Raw genomic sequence first — 18,437 nt, forward strand, 5'->3', positions numbered from 1 at the left:
AAAAGTTTTAATAAAGTTTTGGCAGTGACAAATTTAACCTCTTACGTGCATGAAGGCCCGTGGCGTGCTGCTGTCTGAGGAAGACGTATGCAGTTGCAGCTTGGGGGTTCACTGATACTTCATCATTAGGAATCAGTTGTCACAATCTGTGGTTCCCAATTAAAAGACTTACACACTATTCACTTAAATATATTTATATATCAAGCCTCAATTACATGTCTTTGTCATAAAGGTTTGATAATTAAATCAAATCTAATTTAACAAGCATTTGCTATAGAGGGAAAATTCCTTGATAGTTTAAACACAATCATGCTCAGATATTGCAAGAAGAAATAGCGTTTGCATTGGATATTACACGTAAAATCATTTGGGGAAGTGACATTTTGATTTGAAAGTACTTTACCTGCTTCTAGGATGTGACTGACAGTTTTAACATAACACTGACTCGAGCAGGACACTGTCTTTTATTTTCAAGCTGCTTTGTCCTGGAGTTCTACTTTTTGAGCCGCTGGGCTTTAAACTTTCCATCGAGCCCTCACCTCAGTTTTTAGTCGGGAGGATGAGCAGATAGACAGGTGATGGCTGAGGTGTGTGTGTCTATATGTGTGTCTATATGTGTGCTTGCGTGTGCACGGAGAGCAAGGGATGAGAAAACTAGCTGTAGGTGATTTATCTGCCAAGCTGTTGGCTCCACTGACCTGGCAACAGCTTCCTCTTTGTGTATTTGTGTGTGTGTGTGTGTGTGCTACGCAGAGGAATAGCCTGTAGATTTGCAATTAAGTTCATAGATGCAGCCTTCTGACTCTGCTCATGTTTTCCAGTGTGTCCACCTACAGCTAAAAAACCATTAGATTTTGTATCAAGTTTTATTTTATACTCTACTTAATTTTCTGTGTCTTTAACTAAGGTAATAATCAATAATTTTATATTTAACCTACTGACCTTCTCTTCAACCTCATTTTAAAGTGTAAACACACATTATAGAATGTAGTGTAAGATTTGTTATTTTGAAATACACCCGTATTTGTAACAACCCAGTGAATTTGCTTTAGTTTGATTCTTACACATTTCCTGAAACACTCTGTAGCGTAGATCCAAACTTTCAGCAGAGAACCTCATTTACTGTTTAATTAGCTCAGTATCATTACACTACATTACAATTTGTCAATAAGACACTCTGGTACATAGCAATTAGATGAGTGTATGAGCCGTTTCTACAAGATGTATCCTGTCTTCTGTCCAACGGCGGATTGATCGTGCACAGTCTCCACAGCATTTCTCACAGGCGAAGATATTTATGACCTCAGCGTGCGTTCATTTACTGATTGATGCTCAAACCCACGCTGCAGATCCCATCTACGCCACAGTTTGTGAAAGGTTTATATATTTTGTTTCAGTGCAGGTACAGACAGCTATTTACTACACTGGGTGTCTTCCACGATTTTCCCTGCCAAAAGATAGATTGTAAGTTGTTCCTGTTTACGCAGAAGTCTTTGATATAATAGGATGTATAAAATAACCCAAATTAAACTGGTCTTTGATTTAAGTTGAATCATAACACACAACTGAAATGGTATCTGCTCAATGGTTAAATTATTTGCTTTGACTTTTTTTTGCAGTGCTGTGTTCTCACATTTACACGACTCATTTTACCCGACTTTTATTTTGGCGACTTACAACATTAAAGCTTCCGTGCAGTTCACAGACTTATGTTGATAAGAGTGAAGCAGGTCTGCAACCTGCAAGGTAAACCTAAGGAATAACAAACATGCAAACACGCACACACACACACACACAGTACAAGACAAAATGGTCCAAATGTTTCCATTCACCCTCCAAGATAGATCATGTCTCATTGCTATGGCAACTGCTGACAGCTAGCAGTCACCGTTGTCATGGGAACAACTTGACAGGGTCGTAAGGAGGAGAAAGGGAGAGAGAGAGGGATGTAAGAGAGGTTTGAAGAAAAATGGAAACATAGACGGGAATAACAGAGAGGCAGATTACACACCCCATGTGTTTTCAAATGGTGTGTTAAATCAAAAATGTGCAATTTGCATTTTTGATATTGACGATTGTCTCTGATGTTTGATGGTCAAATAAGCAAAACCGGGTCGACTCTTTGAATTGACTGTGACCATCGGATGAAAATATATTTCCATTGAGAGGAGAGGGATACATTTAAAAAAGATAAATGCCACTGAGGAAAAACAAGATTAGTATTTTTTCCATCCAAGCTTGAACGTACCCTCTGCATCGCTCCTCGCTTCCTGCTTCATTCGTTTTCCTCACATATTTCCCTCTTTCATCTTCCTCCTCCCCTCTTCCCCTCCTCACTCTCCCCCGGTCCGCAAAGAAAGCTTTTAGATGATTAAAACACAACAGGGTATTATTTTTTCTTTATTGCCATTGTTCACTCTCAGTCTGCTTGTGTAAGTGCCGATTGCATCTATTTGAAATATAGTCAACCAGGTTTCACTCCCGGGCGACATATTTCATCAAGTCTTAGAGGACATTAGGGACAGAGGGAAATAAACAGGTAAGGTTCAGGTACCAAACATGAATAAATCAATCTAAAAACTGGATTTAATCAACAGACACTATCAAAATACTTAGAAGTGAGTTTAATAAACTATCCTCCACTTTAAGGGATTAATTAATCATCTGCTCCAATAAGGTTCTGCCAAGAGTTAGATGAAAGAATCAATATTCCTTTCATGTTTGTGTGCTCCATACAAAGCTACGATGGTTAGCTTATCTCAGCGTAAAGTCTGGATGTAACTGATGAGGCTCTGTTAAAAAATGCAAAATACATTTCAATAACACCTTAAATTCACAAATATACACGTTATAGCGATGTCCCAGTTCAGCAGCTGTTTCCTTCAGAGAACCCAGTCTACACAACTCTGCCCTGATATCCGTCGCCTAGCAACAAAACTGTGGACGAAAAGGGTCTTCAGTTGATGTGTACCGTTAGCTTTTCGGTTCTGTACTTACATTTAAAAATAAATTCTTCAGATGTTTTTTTGCCTTGCTTTTTCCCACGATTACCTTTTTGAAAAACAGTTTGTCACTGAAGCACAATGAATCATGGGATATGTGGTGCCAGGAAGGATCTACCCTGATTTTTGCCTCCGTTGTTTGGGGGGCTGGAGGGACATATTTGTCGGCCGCATTTGTCGAAGCCTTCAAAATTGGGACACCGAAGTCTCGGTGCTGTGACATAATTAATCTACAAATATGGCTTCGAAGGGATGCAGCCCCTGGATTGAGACAGTTTGTATCTCAATTGCTAAGTTATTAATTGGATAATCAGCGCTTGGCTAAATAGCTCTAAAGATAAGCTACAATAATAATAATTACAATAATAAACTTTATTTATACAGCAAATTTCTTATAGCCCACTAAAATGGGGCAAATGTATGTAGTTTGACTTGCGTGTAAACGGCGTTATTTCCAATTAGCCATGTTTATCCTGAAAATAGGAATATATGGGTATGGGTACATAAGTATAATATGGAGTGACAGTGCCATAAATGCAAATAAGGAAACTCGAGTAAAACTGACTGATAGTTTTTTTCTCATCCTCATATTTCTCTGTACAGTAAATACAAACTTCTGTTGTGTACAGTGGAATACACTGGAGGTTTGTTGTTTCAGGCACTTGTGTAAACAGCCTTGTTTGACCTTCGCCGTGCTTGTTGTTTTGTCCCCAGCAGAACTATTGTGCCTGTGTAAAGACGAGCACATGTGAAAACCTTCATCTCCCCTCGCTGTTCCTCTGCTGCTGCACGGTTGTTCTTATTTAAAGAGCATTAATTAAAAAGGAACTCATTATAAGGCCGAGGGCGTAGTAAAAACTAATGAAAAAACCTGCAGCTGTGCTTTATAAAATGGCAGTTCGGAGCTTTAGGAAAACAACAGGCTGCAGTGGGGAAGAGTTGGAGGATGCATGACGGGTCAGATACTAGATAAATGGGTGATGCTTGTGATTATTACTGTCACTGGTCTGTGGCTGCTGAGGTCAGAGGAGCATAATATAAGATTCGGCTGGAGCAGTTTTTTTTATGACTTCACTCCCAATAATCGTCTGTGTGGAGAATTCAATACAGGACCTTTAGAGCCAGAGGTCTCACATACACATACACACATGTACACACGAGCGTGCACACACATACGTAAATATACATGTTCACAGATTGAGGAGGTGGAGCTTAAACTAGTCTGACCCTGGCAACAACAGAGTGATGCAGCAGCACTGGTGAGTGTGTTTGCGTGCATTTATGTATCCGTGTGTGTGTGTGTGAGAAGATGACTCACTGGTAGCAAGCGGTTAAGGACCTGATTAACGCCTCAGTGTTTTTTTACCCTGTTTATTTATATCCGCAACAATTTGCAGTAACAAGAACACAGAACGACGCTGCAATATACAGACCGAGGGTTATGACTGACTCGTGTGCCGTGTTCTGCTCCTTGCGACGACATTGTCACATCCTGTGCGAGTGAACCATCTGTGGAACAACAAGACGAGCTGAGGGAGCACATCACAAAAGATGAAATATCTTTCAAGATCTCATTTGAAACGCATGGGGCTAACTTCTCTGAAAAAAACACACACAGTTGCAGCCACTTTTGATATTTTTTGGACATTCGTTAAAACAATAAAGGAGAGAGGTCCAAAATGAGTGGATCTGTGACAAGTTGTTGCATCATTTTTTGATCGGCATCGAGCAGTTTCAAAGCCACAAGGTCATGAATTTCCTTTTTATAGTCGCATTGCAAAGTATTGGATGCACTGGGATTGTACTAAGTGTCAAAGAGGAATATTTGTGGTTCAGCCTGTTTAAAATACAGACATGGACAGCTACAACTTTATTTGTGATTCAGTTTGTGTGCTTCAGCATTTTCAGTTTGAACTAAATCGATGTCTACTGCATTAAAGTGCCAATTCTCAGCTGTAATTTGTGTAGGTTTACATAGACGTATAAAGAACTGTGTGGGAGATATGGCCCTTTTAACAGATGCCCGAATTGTAAATGTTCTAAAGTAATTCTGCTCTTGGCTTGGACCCGTTGTTTCTTTCAATGTCAGTTCATACTCTAAACTTTTGGGAACTACGTGTTAAAAGGGCCATATCTCCCACACAGTTCTGTCTATACTGATGGAAACCCACTCAAATTAAAGCTGAGACTTGGCACTTTGATGTATCAAAACATTGTTTTGTTTCAAACTGACTGCGTTGGAGCTCAGAGCCTGGAGAACAAAAGTGTGTAACTGACTAAATAACTGTCTAGACTGTACTTAGCCCAAATTCAGGCATTTACTGTATTTAATGCAACTGTAAAAAATAAAGCAAATGTCTTGTTTGCACATTGTGTATAGTTTCATATCTTCCTGCTGCATGTGCATGACTTAATCCACAGTCCTAATCATACTTTAAATCTCTGTTGATCAATTTGAATGTGACTGAATGATGAGAACATTCTCACCCACTCCTCCTCCCGTCTGGGTGTCACTCCGGCTCGGGAGGAAGAGCGTATAGAGGAAACGCTGCATCTCATCTCAGACACATCATAAAACATCCAACCACGGCGGCTTTTCATCACTTTTTATAGAGGGAATATAGTCGGTCTTTGTCACTATAAAGTGATTCAGGAGTGGAAAAGCCCATTTCCCCGTGGAAAAGTCCTGCCTTAAAGAAATGTGCTCAGCGAAAAAACCTGTGTTTTCTCAATACACTCTTTGTATACAGGACTGATGATAAGGAAATCATGGCGGTGGCTTGTCACGCTGCAGAAAGAACATATGGGCCGACATTTAATTTTCTCTTTCTGTGTCTCTGCAGTCCACCCCACTCCACCTGGCAGCAGGATACAACCGGGTGAGGATAGTTCAGCTGTTACTACAGCACGGAGCAGATGTCCACGCCAAGGACAAGGGGTACGTACACGAAAGCAAAATAAAGCGGAGAAAGGGTTGAAAGGAAAAGAAGTGCCATGGTGAAGGAGTTTTTTATAATGATCTATTATTTTAATTATGTATAGAAATGTATTTGATATAAAACAAGTCTCTTTAATTTGGCTTATATCAACTTGCAGCGGTCTGATTGACTCGAACCATTTTCAAACAGTAAAAACATGGTAACCAATCCGATAAGGTTTTCAAATTGAACTTCAGTTATTCATCGAAACTGCTTGTTGAATAAATTTGATTCACCATTCACCTACTGAAGTAATTTTGTTCTGACGGACATTCACAGACTTTTTAATCAAGTGTCACAATGCGATTAACATTTCTGACTTTGAAATGAATTATCAGATGATTTTGTATTATATGAGATGCTCACATTCTCAGGCTCTTTCAATCTTTTTACAAACTTCTCTATTGGACCTCAGAAGACATACAAATTGAGTGGAGAAGTAAAGAATGTGGTTTGAATTAATAATTGATGTGAAGATAATAAAAACGTTCCTTTTGTGTTGGGCTCTTCCAGTGGTCTGGTACCTCTACACAATGCCTGCTCCTATGGACACTATGAAGTTACGGAACTTCTGCTGAAGGTATAAACAAACAACACTCAAATCTTTAATGAATCCTGATCCTTAATTAATGCTATTCTGTTTTTTTTTAATAAAACCCAGACAGATGTGTATCTAACATTCACCTTGAGCAGTGTTCGACTGCCTAATTCCTTAATAGCTCTCAACATTGCAACCTGTGCTTTGTTTTCTCCCGGTCACTTCCTTCTCCACTGATCCTGTTGTTTCCTTCCAGCACGGAGCGTGTGTTAACGCCATGGATCTGTGGCAGTTCACCCCGCTCCACGAAGCGGCGTCTAAGAACCGGGTGGAGGTCTGCTCCCTGCTGCTGAGCCACGGCGCCGACCCAACCCTGCTCAACTGCCACAGCAAGAGCTCCGTGGACATGGCGCCCACTCCCGAGCTGAAGGAGAGGCTCACATGTGAGTGTGGCACTTACATAAACTGCAGCTGCACCGTAGAGCTCTGCTAAAAGTATCTCTGTGCTGATTTAATGAATAGGTTGCTTTAGGAAGGGGGTGTTTAAACCAGTCATGTTTGGAACAGTTGATCTCAGTGTATCTGAGCATTAAGACAGTTAAATATGGAAATCTCTACTCTTTTGAAAAGAAAGCTGTTGTTTATGCTCGATATATTGAGCAGATTCTAATGAAATCTCGACTGATGCTGATATTCAGTTAATTGTACAGTTGCATTTGTTTAAAACACCACAGAAGACAAAGAGCAGCTTTAAAACCCCAAGTTATTCTTTTTTTAACTGTGGAGGTTGGTTGTGATGTCACTGATGATTGTTTTTTGGTGTTTTGTCACCTTGGCTGAGTTTCATTCTTACAGTTGCTCATCTTAACAATAGCTTACCTTCGCCAGACCAGTTCACAGTTTTCTAAGACCACAGTGACTCTGGATGCAGGTGAATGGTTTAGAAACCAAACGTAATACAGTGCAAATATTTTGAATTATGCACCCTGCAGTTGTTTGTTCTTCTTTGAAAGAAAATATCCTGTACAGTTAATTAAATAGTGTCATGAAAGCAGATTTAGACCTCGACACATCAGCGGCTGCCACCTCTGTTTTATTCTGATTTCAAGTTGATTCACATCTGCTCGAGATGTATTTTCATCTCACCACATATCAACTTTATTGATATTCTCTCTCAAGAGTTTCTTTTTGAGATGCTGAAACTTTTCATCCTCATGCATGAAATAAATGAATCGAGCATTTGGGGCTATGTGATGTATTAATTAAATAGTCAGTTGAAAGTGTAAGTTAAACATTCTCTCAGAACCCCAGTATTTCTCTTCATGTCTGCAGCCAGAGTCAAAGTAAACAAGATAAATCCTTGTCTCTGCCAGGAAGCTTCACAGGTAGAAGCTGAGCTACAGACTGAAAACTACTTTCCTTGACATTAAGCCTTTTATTCAGGTTGAATACTGATGATGGAAAACATGTTTTTTTTTGTTGATGGTAAGAATTGATTTAATTCAGATGACAAAATTGAAAGACGTTAAATGTAACTGCTTTGACATTCGACTGAGCTTTTTAAATGTAAAGTGTGACGTTTTAGGCAGTGTGGTTTTTATATTTTATTGCTTCAAGGTCAGGTAGTGCTTACTTAGAAAAAGTGATCACAGCAACTCTTCACTTTAATGAATGATGAAACAAATGAGACATGTAATAATGAAGGAGCTTTAGAGGTTGTGGTATAGATTGGTCTACAAGTTTCATACTAGTTGTTTGTAGTCTTGAAGCCAGACAAGCTGACAGATCATTTTTGACTCTTGGCCTCAGAAATCCTTCAAATGAAACAATCCATTCAGGGCAAAAATAATTCTCTGCTTTGTTTTGCACAAACTATCTCTCATAAGGTTTTAACCTGTAAAATGGGATCACAGGTAGACCTCGCATCGTTTACTGGGGTCACAAACCCAAAACGTTCTGGTGCCACTGTGTGTGTGCTTCTCTAACTGGGATGAAAAATGACTCCAACTCTCTCATATAGAATAAACTGCAGCGGCTGCGTCTGTTTCCAATTTACCAGCTATTTTTTCGTGCTGTTGATTCTCTTTCTCTCTCGACCACATTTCCCAGATGATGTGACATCTGTGCTGCTCTTACCATTTGTCTGAATGTCTGATTATAAATGCATGACTGCTGTTGCTCCGACTCGAACAGCCTCCTCTTTTATGCTGCCTCAAACGCTTCTGACGCAAAGTAGTTTGTTGTTTGTAATTTTTCCGTCCTCGAGGGGATAATCACTTGTTTCCGCTCCAACTCCGCCACACACACTGTTGCATATGTTGCTGGGGAGAAAAACAACTTTGAAGTAATCTAGGAAGGATGTCAAGGAAATCTCACCGAGTGTGTTTGTGTGTGTGTGTTCTCAGATGAGTTCAAGGGCCACTCGCTACTTCAAGCTGCACGAGAAGCCGACATGGCCAAGGCCAAGAAGACGCTGGCGCTGGAGATCATCAACTTTAAACATCCTCACACACACGAGACCGCACTAGTAAGACAAAACACACAACACACAGATACACACACACTGGCAGAGATACAAAGCCTTATGGTTCTCTCTCTCTCTCTCTCCCTCTCTCTGTGTGTTAGCATTGTGCAGTGGCGTCACCTCACCCCAAAAGGAAACAGGTGACGGAGCTGCTGCTGAGGAAAGGTGCCAACGTTAATGAGAAAAATAAAGAGTGAGTGTTGTCGCACAACACAAGATCATTATTCACACATGGATGCGAACAAAACAATGAGAATATTATGACGTTCCAGCTGATCCCAGTACTTTATTTGTAAGGGTTCGGCAGAAGTTTGAATTCCGTCCGTAACAAAGATCAACACATTTTTAATAGATGTTTACTCATTTAAATCTGAAACCAAGACGAATCCTCCCTTTCCCTTCCTCTGCAGTTTCATGTCTCCTCTCCATGTGGCTGCGGAGCGAGCTCATAATGATATCATGGAGGTGCTACAGAAACACGGCGCTAAGGTAAATTACAGTTATTTTCACCTGTGGCACTGACTCATCTTTGTACTCATCAGGCGTGTGGAACAAATGTGAAGAAACGTTCTCACCCTGTACGTGCACTAAATACATCTGATTTGTTTGCTGGTCCTGGGTCTGGTTTGAATTATCAGGCCTCATGTTGGGGGTGATGTTGTAAATTCATGATCAGGACTTCTTTATGACAATAATGAATGTAAATAATGTTTTTGCGTCGATATGATGAAGCGTGATTTATGAGGTAATTTGTCGGATTAAATGAAAACAAATATTCCATTTTCTGAATTGATTTTTCCTTTAGATTTAATGCCTCATGATATACAGAACGTCAATATCTCAACACATAGTGTGACTGAAGGTTAATTATAATCATAAAACTCAACCATGTGTGATTTAATTAGTAAACACGACAGTTTCTACAATATTGTCAGTAAACAACATCTACCAGGACGGCTGTCACAAGGCATTCTGGGAAGTGTTGACCTGATAATGGCACTAACCTTTTTTATTTGTCTTTAAATAAAGTTTACACACGTAGACAAGTTTATTCTTAAATGTAAACATCTTGTGTTAACGGATATGAGCTCCACTGAAGTTTGCTTGTTGTTTTTTATATAGTCCAAAACTCCTGAACTGATTTCCATGATATTTTGTAGACAGAAGGGGTGACAGTCTCTTTAAAATTGTGTGATTCTCATATTTTCTTAAGAAATTATGCGTGCTTATTTATCAAATTTAGAGTCAGGCATATGGAGGGAACTAATATCTATGTAAAGTTGGAGATATGTGCTTCCAGAGCGACCTTCTAGAATTTAATATAAAAGTTTGGATTGGATTTTGAAAGAAATCAAAGCTTATGACAAATTGAATGGTTGCCTGGACAGACAGTAGTGGAACTTAACTGTAGATATGACTAGTGAGAAGTGAAGCAGTTTAGGGAACAAACGTAGCGACTGAAGCCTCCTTTCAAGAATCATCTTACAAAGGTATTTGTGTTTGCAGGTGAACGCCGTGGACACGCTGGGTCAGACGGCGCTGCACCGCGCGGCGCTGGCAGGCCATCTCCAGACCTGCAGGCTGTTGCTAGGATACGGGGCCGACGCCTCGCTGCTGTCGCTGCAGGGTTTCACTGCTGCTCAAATGGGAAATGAAGCCGTTCAGCAAATACTCAACGGTACACCAACCTTTTTGTGTGATAGTGTGTGTGTGTGTGGGCGGCTGGTGTGCAGATGTGTACGTAGGTGCTGGGTTTTGGTTGCTATGCACTCGCTGGCAACCGTGAGATTAACTGGGATTGTTCTGCTAAGGTCAATATTGATATATCCTGACTTCAGATAGGTGCAGATTGGTTTTTAAGACGAAATAAAATTCAACAGAATATCGGAAACAAACCCAAGCAATGTTTACATTCAGCGTTTCTCATCAAACCCTTTGTGTGTATCTTTGATTTCCTAACAAATCTGTTGAATTTTTCCCCTTCTTAAAACACGTCCCTTGTGTCCATTACATCATCTTTACAAATCTGAATTTTTTGAAGGTGAATTGAACAATGGCAGATACTGCATGTGACACTTACCTGCAGCAGCTGTGGAGGAAAATCATTTCTAATCCACGTTTCTCCTCGTTCTGCTTTGCAGAGAACGTCCCGGTGAGAAACTCCGATGTGGACTACAGACTTCTGGAAGCTGCTAAAGCTGGAGACCTGGACACTGTCAAGGTGATTTGATTGTTTCACATTTATTAACTGGGTGATGTGGAGTAAAAACAATAATCATATATCAACCTTATACTCAAAGGTAAAGCCTGAAAATGGCTTATATCATATTTTTGTATGCCAGCTAAAAAATAAGTCGGGCTCTAGTTTTGCAGATACATGAATATGATCAAGTGAAATGTAATGGGTCTAACAATAAGAAATAGTCAGTTTGCTTTCGGGGGTCGGTGTTACATGGTTGCAGTTCACATTTTATCCTCCTACAAAATCAATTTTGCCTTAATTTGAAAAATGGAAAGAGACATTTTAGAAAAGGAACGCGACCGCAGTGGCCTCCGCGTGTGTATTGACCGAGATCCCAGGAAGTAATTGGCTCTTGAGTGAGCAGAAATCTTCTTTAATTGGCTCATTAAGATTTGGAAATGTGGATTATTATCCAGAAAAATTAACTTAAGCAGCTGCGTAAATGAAAATGGAAACGTTTTATCAAACCTTAAACACCTGAACATTTGTTTTAAGGGTTTGACTCCTGTTGAGCTCACATGGGAATTAGGTTAAGATAAGGATAAGATTAACGTGTCAGTAAGTTTTAAATCAGGTCTCTGGTGAACTTACCCCAGAAAACGTTAACGTCCGCCAACACAGATTCTGTATTTTGAATTAAAAATGGAACAACATGTCGTGACCTTTTCACTGCTGCTGCTGCTCTTACGGGGTCGTATTGACTTCCATGAAATGCCCTTTGGATATTGTTCTATGTAAAGCAAATCTTTTCTCATTGTGTCTTTGTATGTTTTAGTCACATTGATATTTGAAAAGGGAAAATTGCCAATCGCTTTCTTATTAAAGGCCACATTTCCCATCTCAACAGGTTTCCGGCCATAACATTCTGATCACAGCCATCTCATGCGGCTCGTTGCACAGACACAGTTAGTTTCAGTTTGATCTTGGTTTGATTTCCGATGGGCCCACTCATGTTCAAAGGGTAGGTGTTAGCGCTGTAATATACTTCGGATAAAAACCACCCACTAATTGTCAGGACCTGGTAAAAGTCGGTGAAGTATTTGACAGAGTATTTGGAGACATGTATGGTTTTCCACATGAAGAGGATCTGTCAGCGTGTGAAGTGTGAGGCTTTGGCAGGTTGGTGAGGAATCTGAGCCGACCAGACGATCATGTCTGGTCGGGCTTTCTGTCAGTCTGTTTTTTTTATTTCTATACCTGAGGCGCAGACACGTACGTGCACTGATTTGACGTTTAAGAAAAAAAATTTGCACATTTTCTGGGAGGATTCCTGTTAACTGCTCAAACGTTGAGGAGGTTAAGACTGTGACTTTTGGAACAATGGTCTCTCCAGGCGACGGGTGAAAGATACAAACCAGTTCTGTCTTTCCAAAACAATTTCTGCATCATCCATAAATACCATTAAACTAGACTGGCACTCAATACCTCCAGTGGAGTGGAACCAAATTACACAAACTCATAGATACCGGTCCCGTATATATTTTTTTCCTAAAATGTAATGCTTTTTATTACCCAATATCCCATCCGCCCAAGTTTCATGGAAAGCCATTTGAAACAGACTTTAATATCTACCTTCTTTATCTCTTTCTCCGTCTCCTCAGTCGCTGTGTACGGCTCAGAATGTGAACTGCAGAGATCTGGAGGGACGACACTCGACTCCCCTTCACTTTGCTGCTGGATACAACAGAGTGTCCGTGGTGGAGTACCTCCTGCACCATGGAGCCGACGTGCACGCCAAGGACAAAGGGTGCGACACTTCAAGTTATGAGACAACGTAAAAAATAAATATTAGAAACTGTGTGTGTTTAACTGGTCTTGTCTCTTTGCAGTGGCCTGGTTCCCCTCCATAACGCCTGTTCATACGGCCACTACGAGGTGGCCGAGCTGCTGGTCAGACACGGAGCCTCAGTCAACGTGGCCGACCTGTGGAAGTTCACGCCGCTTCACGAAGCTGCCGCCAAGGGCAAATACGAGATCTGCAAACTGCTGCTCAAGGTCAGACCTGCACGTTTCTTTTTTAACAGTAACTCGGTCTCGCTAGTACCAAGTGTTGTTTAATCATCTATATAGCCTTTATTTTGTAGACATTAATAGGTTTTCAGTATCTGCAGCCACCTCTATATGACTTCTTGGTCAACTGGAAGCTTTAAAACCTTCTGTAAATATAGAACTTTATCCCCTTCCACACTGTTTCAGTTGACAGTATTTAAAAGAATGTTCACCAATCAGGAGAGAGAATTCAGTCAAAGATACGACTGGTTTCTGATTGTCACTTCTCTCTAAATGAGTCGTGTGAAAATGTTTTAGTTTTACAGCTGGAAGTGTTTTTGCTTTTTCAGTCATAAACACCTCCAGACAAGGTTACATCACCACTGTGTTTGCTGCCATATGGGCCTGAATAAATTAATGTTAGAACGGCACTGGTGAATTCACACAGGACACACACACACACACACACACACACACAAACAAACACACAAACACACACAGGGTTTGTGCTTCTATCTTTTAAGGACATAAATTGACTTGATGCATTCCAACACCTGCTAACCTTCTCCATAACCTTAATCTTATCCTTAGTTTACCAATTAGCCTTAAACCTGTTTTTAAACCTTAAACAATCCTGTCACAGAATGCGAGGACCAGCCAAAATGTCCTCACTCCCACTAAGTCTCAAACTAAAACCCTACACACATCAACAGTAGGGACTAGGCTGCTTCATGTGAGGAGTTAGAGTAAATGTCATTTGACACTAAGATTCAGTTTGAAGCTTCTTTATCGTTAAATACAAATAATCTCTACATAATGAAAGACTAAATACAAAAGTCACTGCAAAAATATGTTTGTTCAATGACAATTGAGACATTTAAAGGTTATGGATCCCTGTCAGCAGGAGTGTTTCAAGGGACTTTGGGGGCCCTTTGCAAAAGGAACCTGGTGGGGGCATACATCAAGAAGCACATGATTCATCGTAGACATTCTAGCCTTCAACAAAATTGTAGTTGCTATGGATCAGGGGGGCCCCCTCTTAGCGTACCCTGGTGCTCCGCCCCTGAATGTTTTGTAGTAAAAAGCCTTTTGCTGCATATAAAACGATTTTAAAAAAAGCCAGAGAACTTATTGTGGGATTGACGAGGTCAGGCTGACAAGGTTGTGCCGGTGGTAACAGAGTAAACAGTGATGATGCAGGGCGTCTGAGCGGTGCAGCAGAGTTGTTGCACCGCTCAGATGTTGCATAACAGTCACGGTCGAAGGGAGTGGGCAGCGTTTAGGAAAGTGTCGGCTCTGGGGAAAAGACTGATTGGCTCCGTGTCACAGAGCAGAGGAGCTAACCTGCACTGGCTGAATCGACTCTGATAACTTTATTAAGACGCTTTTGTGTTTTTCTATCGTACCTCGTCTGTAGTCGCTAGCATGAGTCAGTCAGGGCCACTGTGGCTGGTCAGCTCTTTAGTTCAGTCTATATCCAGGGACACCATCTGCCGCAGCAGCTTTTGTTTGTGCTCAGCCGACATAAGGTTAGCGCGGCATCGTTGGAATTGTTTTTTCCCTTTTACAGGCCTGGAAGCTGTTGTGCTTTGTTGTTGGACGGGCTGTTAATGGCTGTTGCCATCGGCCGAACCGTATCCATATGCAGCAGCTCATGAATAAAACAGATGAAAACTCTGTGTCTTTGTGTTTCAAGATGAATCTGTGCCATCGAAGCAGTCGTTCTGAGTCTCAGCAGCTCCGCCTCACGTTCACTGATCCGATGATCGGTTCCGACTCTCCGAGGTTTACAAACGCACACAGGAGGTCGATTTGTGCAAGTGGACACTTTCTTTTTCACTCTGATCGATTTCAAGTTCTAAATGAGGCAAATTTCGGTTCGATGTTGTGTAGACATGGCAGCATCCTTGTTTCCCCCCTTTTAATACAGACACACACATGCACATGAGTAACAGAGTGTTCCTGCACTTCAGTGTTAATCTGCCACCGCCCCGGGATGTAACTGTTCTCTCTCTTTCCGAATAAACTATTCCAGAGTCCGGCAGAAGGTTTTCCCTTTGTCTCCGTCTGTTTGTTGTCATTCATCTGTTGTCCCTTTTATTTGTGCTGAGAATAAAACTCTGCAGCTTTCGCTCCCAGGGCTCAGGAAGGATCGTGTCACAAATACAAAAAGCATATTAACGTCTTTACTTCCGCCAACAAGTTTATATATCCTTTGTTTGTAAGCAGGGGTACGCAAAAACAACTTATTATATTTCCATTACACTCGAGCCGTTTAGTATTTATCTATGAGTGTGTGCCACGTGGTGCAGATCCAGATAATAATCCGGATCTCATGGATTTAAATGTGGCTCCTCAGGGAGACTGTTGGGCCTTGCTGGAGGAAATGCTCTTCATCATCATTTTGTAAGAGACTGGCTGTCGGTCAAACAAGGTGAAGTCTGAACTCCTTGTGAATGTGGCATCTTGTTTTTCTGTCCTCCGTCACAGTGGCTGAATACTTGGCTCCTCTTGTGCGTTTTTCTTTTGTTTCCCTCTCAAGCTGCAAATGGAAAAATCAGCCACCACATTAAAGCGGCTAACTGGTTTTAACGCGGTGGCTAATTGTTTTTCTCTTGACTCGAAAAATGGTTAAAATCACAAAATGAGTTTTGAATCACATTACTGATGGTTCAGAATGATCCTCATTAAAACCAGGTACCTGTATTAATGTCGCGGGGAATCAGTGCAGACTGAGTTTAATGGAAGCTTAAGAATACTTTTTTAACTGTGTATGTAAACATTTATTTATATGGTAATGTCCCCTGGTTATTTCTATTCTAATTTTCTCGCACAGTGAATCTATTACAGGTAAACATCAGTAAGGAGATAAGAAAAAAGAAATAGAGAAGTAGGACTGAATAACATGAATGTGGATTTGTTCAAAGAAACTATCCATACAGCCGTGAGAGAAGTATCTCAGGCTTCTTCAGGCCGGCACAGGATACCGAGGAGACCCCCAGTCCCACGACATCCAATTTTAATGAGTGGATTTCAAAACTTACAATGAAACGACAAGATGAAACCGTAACCTAGGAGACAGTTGAGTGATAGAAATGTCTGCTTCCCGCTCCGCTCTCCAGGGCGGGCGGTGTTTTCCACTTCACTGGATGTCCCGTCCTCACCTCTCCACCTCCCTGTGTCTCTCCCTCTCTTCTCCTCTCTGGTGATTTACCTTCATCCTCTCCTCGCTCGTTGCTTGTCATGGTCTTGGAAAATCCCCTCGGTGGGGTTTGAAGGATGAGGGATTTTGAGGACTGTAAGTTATGGGTAGCGTATGTTCTGAGCTGACGTTTGTGTTTTGTCAAATTTTTTGCTTTTTGACTTTTACATTTCACAGAGAAGAACTTTAAGCTGGATTGACCTCGGGGAACACTGACTCAATTATAGATGTGAACTGACACACCGCCCTTTTTTTTTTTTCTTTACTCTGTCTCCATCTCCTCCATTCTGGCCTCGTCTCTCCAGCACGGAGCCGACCCCACCAAGAAGAACCGAGACGGGAACACGCCTCTGGACCTGGTGAAGGACGGAGACACCGACATCCAGGACCTGCTCCGGGGAGACGCCGCCCTGCTGGACGCCGCTAAGAAAGGCTGCTTGGCCAGGGTGCAGAAGCTGTGCAGCCCCGACAATATCAACTGTCGCGATACGCAGGGACGTAACTCCACCCCGCTGCACCTGGCAGGTAGTGTACACCAGGAAAGACAAAGCTGCACACACAGCCACACATTAACAGCTCATTTTAGTAAGTTAATGGTTAATTAGTCTTTTCTGGGCATGAAAACCACTAGAAACCTTTGACCCTGACCCTGGAGTTTGACTTTTATATAATCACCTAAAGATCCCGAATCTTGTTGTCTAATTTGTGTATTGCTCCTCTTATTCATCCTGGGATATTTGTATCGTTCCAGTTTTATTGTCTGTCACGTGTTTGAAATGTCATCAACAGCACCCCCGCCAACCTCTGAAAATTTTAGGAAAATGTCGAGACTTCAGTTCTTGTCTGAAATCAGCATAAGAGTCACATTCACATTCACTCAGCAGTTTCTCTATCGGCGCTATTCACACGCTGTCAGCACAGCCGTCAGGAGCGATTTGGGGGTTCGGTGTCCGGCCCGAGGCCACATTGACATAGCGACTGGTCGAGCCGCTCTGCCCCCTGAGCCGCAGCCGCCAACACCTCTCTGATTATGTAAAGCTCACTTAGCAGACACATTAAAATGAGGGATAAAGCGAGAAGGCTTTCAGATACTGTTTGGCTGAAGTCTGCAGGATTTGAGCGACTAGTGGAGATGGCATATTTGCGGGTGCCAATCACTCAGGCTCCAGTGTTTCGGCAGAAGCCGAGCTCTTGGGATTTAAGCTCGAGTGCGGAGCCAAGAACAAGGCAGCGAACACTTACAGACAGGGACTGAGTCAAGAGGGCAGAATCACTTTGATAGTAGACAAGCAGGCTTGGACAACTCAGAGACTTATCAATAATTTCTGATGAAAACATTTTTGACAATCATGTGCTGAAGGTTTAGCTCACAGATCACTCATCTGTACTTCAGATCCTAACACAGCGGGGGCGTTTCTATCGTGTGATTGATGTGCACGTCTGAAGGGATTTTTTTATTTTTTCTGAACTTTTGCACCACAAATACAGTCATCAGCCGTTCACTGTGCACTCCAGCATAACAACTTACCTCAGACACACACTGCTCTGGGTCAATAGCAGCCTGGTGTGGTCTCCTGCCACCTCAGAAGTAGCTTAAACATCCTCAGCAGGATCTCAACTGTCCCACTGATATCCTCAAATATGTCTGGACCTCCTGTCTGAGGCAGTGAATCTCTCCTTCTCTTTTTCTACTGTGATAAATCTCTTCTTTTGGTGAAGGAGGAGGAGGAGGAGGAAGAGGAGGACTTGATCCTGATACTGAACTCATCTGTAAATTGATCTGGCTCAAATCTGTTATTGAAAACGTGTTGCAACTGTCACAGATTGACATCGCTGCAGGTGTTAATAGTAAAGTATTCCCCATTTTCATGCTTTTAGACCTTTTGATGGTTTCTCAAAAATATATAGTTTTTGTGAGAGATGGAATCCACAATGTTGAACATAGTAGAATAGTAAAAGGCT

At 41.5% G+C, this 18,437-nt stretch overlaps 1 protein-coding gene across 1 annotated transcript in view; it reads left to right on the forward strand.

The window, feature by feature from the left end:
* LOC133012058 (poly [ADP-ribose] polymerase tankyrase-1-like) overlaps positions 1 to 18,437 on the forward strand; it is a 68,794-nt gene that overhangs the window by 37,461 nt on the left and 12,896 nt on the right. The window contains exons 7-17 of the mRNA XM_061080025.1: positions 5,846 to 5,940; positions 6,494 to 6,560; positions 6,775 to 6,961; positions 8,924 to 9,045; positions 9,144 to 9,235; positions 9,453 to 9,531; positions 10,549 to 10,720; positions 11,184 to 11,263; positions 12,886 to 13,031; positions 13,114 to 13,279; positions 16,781 to 17,000. Coding sequence (XP_060936008.1) covers positions 5,846 to 5,940; positions 6,494 to 6,560; positions 6,775 to 6,961; positions 8,924 to 9,045; positions 9,144 to 9,235; positions 9,453 to 9,531; positions 10,549 to 10,720; positions 11,184 to 11,263; positions 12,886 to 13,031; positions 13,114 to 13,279; positions 16,781 to 17,000 — 1,426 coding nt within the window. The remainder of the gene's footprint in view (positions 1 to 5,845; positions 5,941 to 6,493; positions 6,561 to 6,774; positions 6,962 to 8,923; positions 9,046 to 9,143; positions 9,236 to 9,452; positions 9,532 to 10,548; positions 10,721 to 11,183; positions 11,264 to 12,885; positions 13,032 to 13,113; positions 13,280 to 16,780; positions 17,001 to 18,437) is intronic.

The sequence above is a fragment of the Limanda limanda genome, chromosome 1 (genome assembly GCF_963576545.1).
Source record: "Limanda limanda chromosome 1, fLimLim1.1, whole genome shotgun sequence".
In the NCBI taxonomy this organism is placed as follows: Eukaryota; Metazoa; Chordata; class Actinopteri; order Pleuronectiformes; family Pleuronectidae; genus Limanda; species Limanda limanda.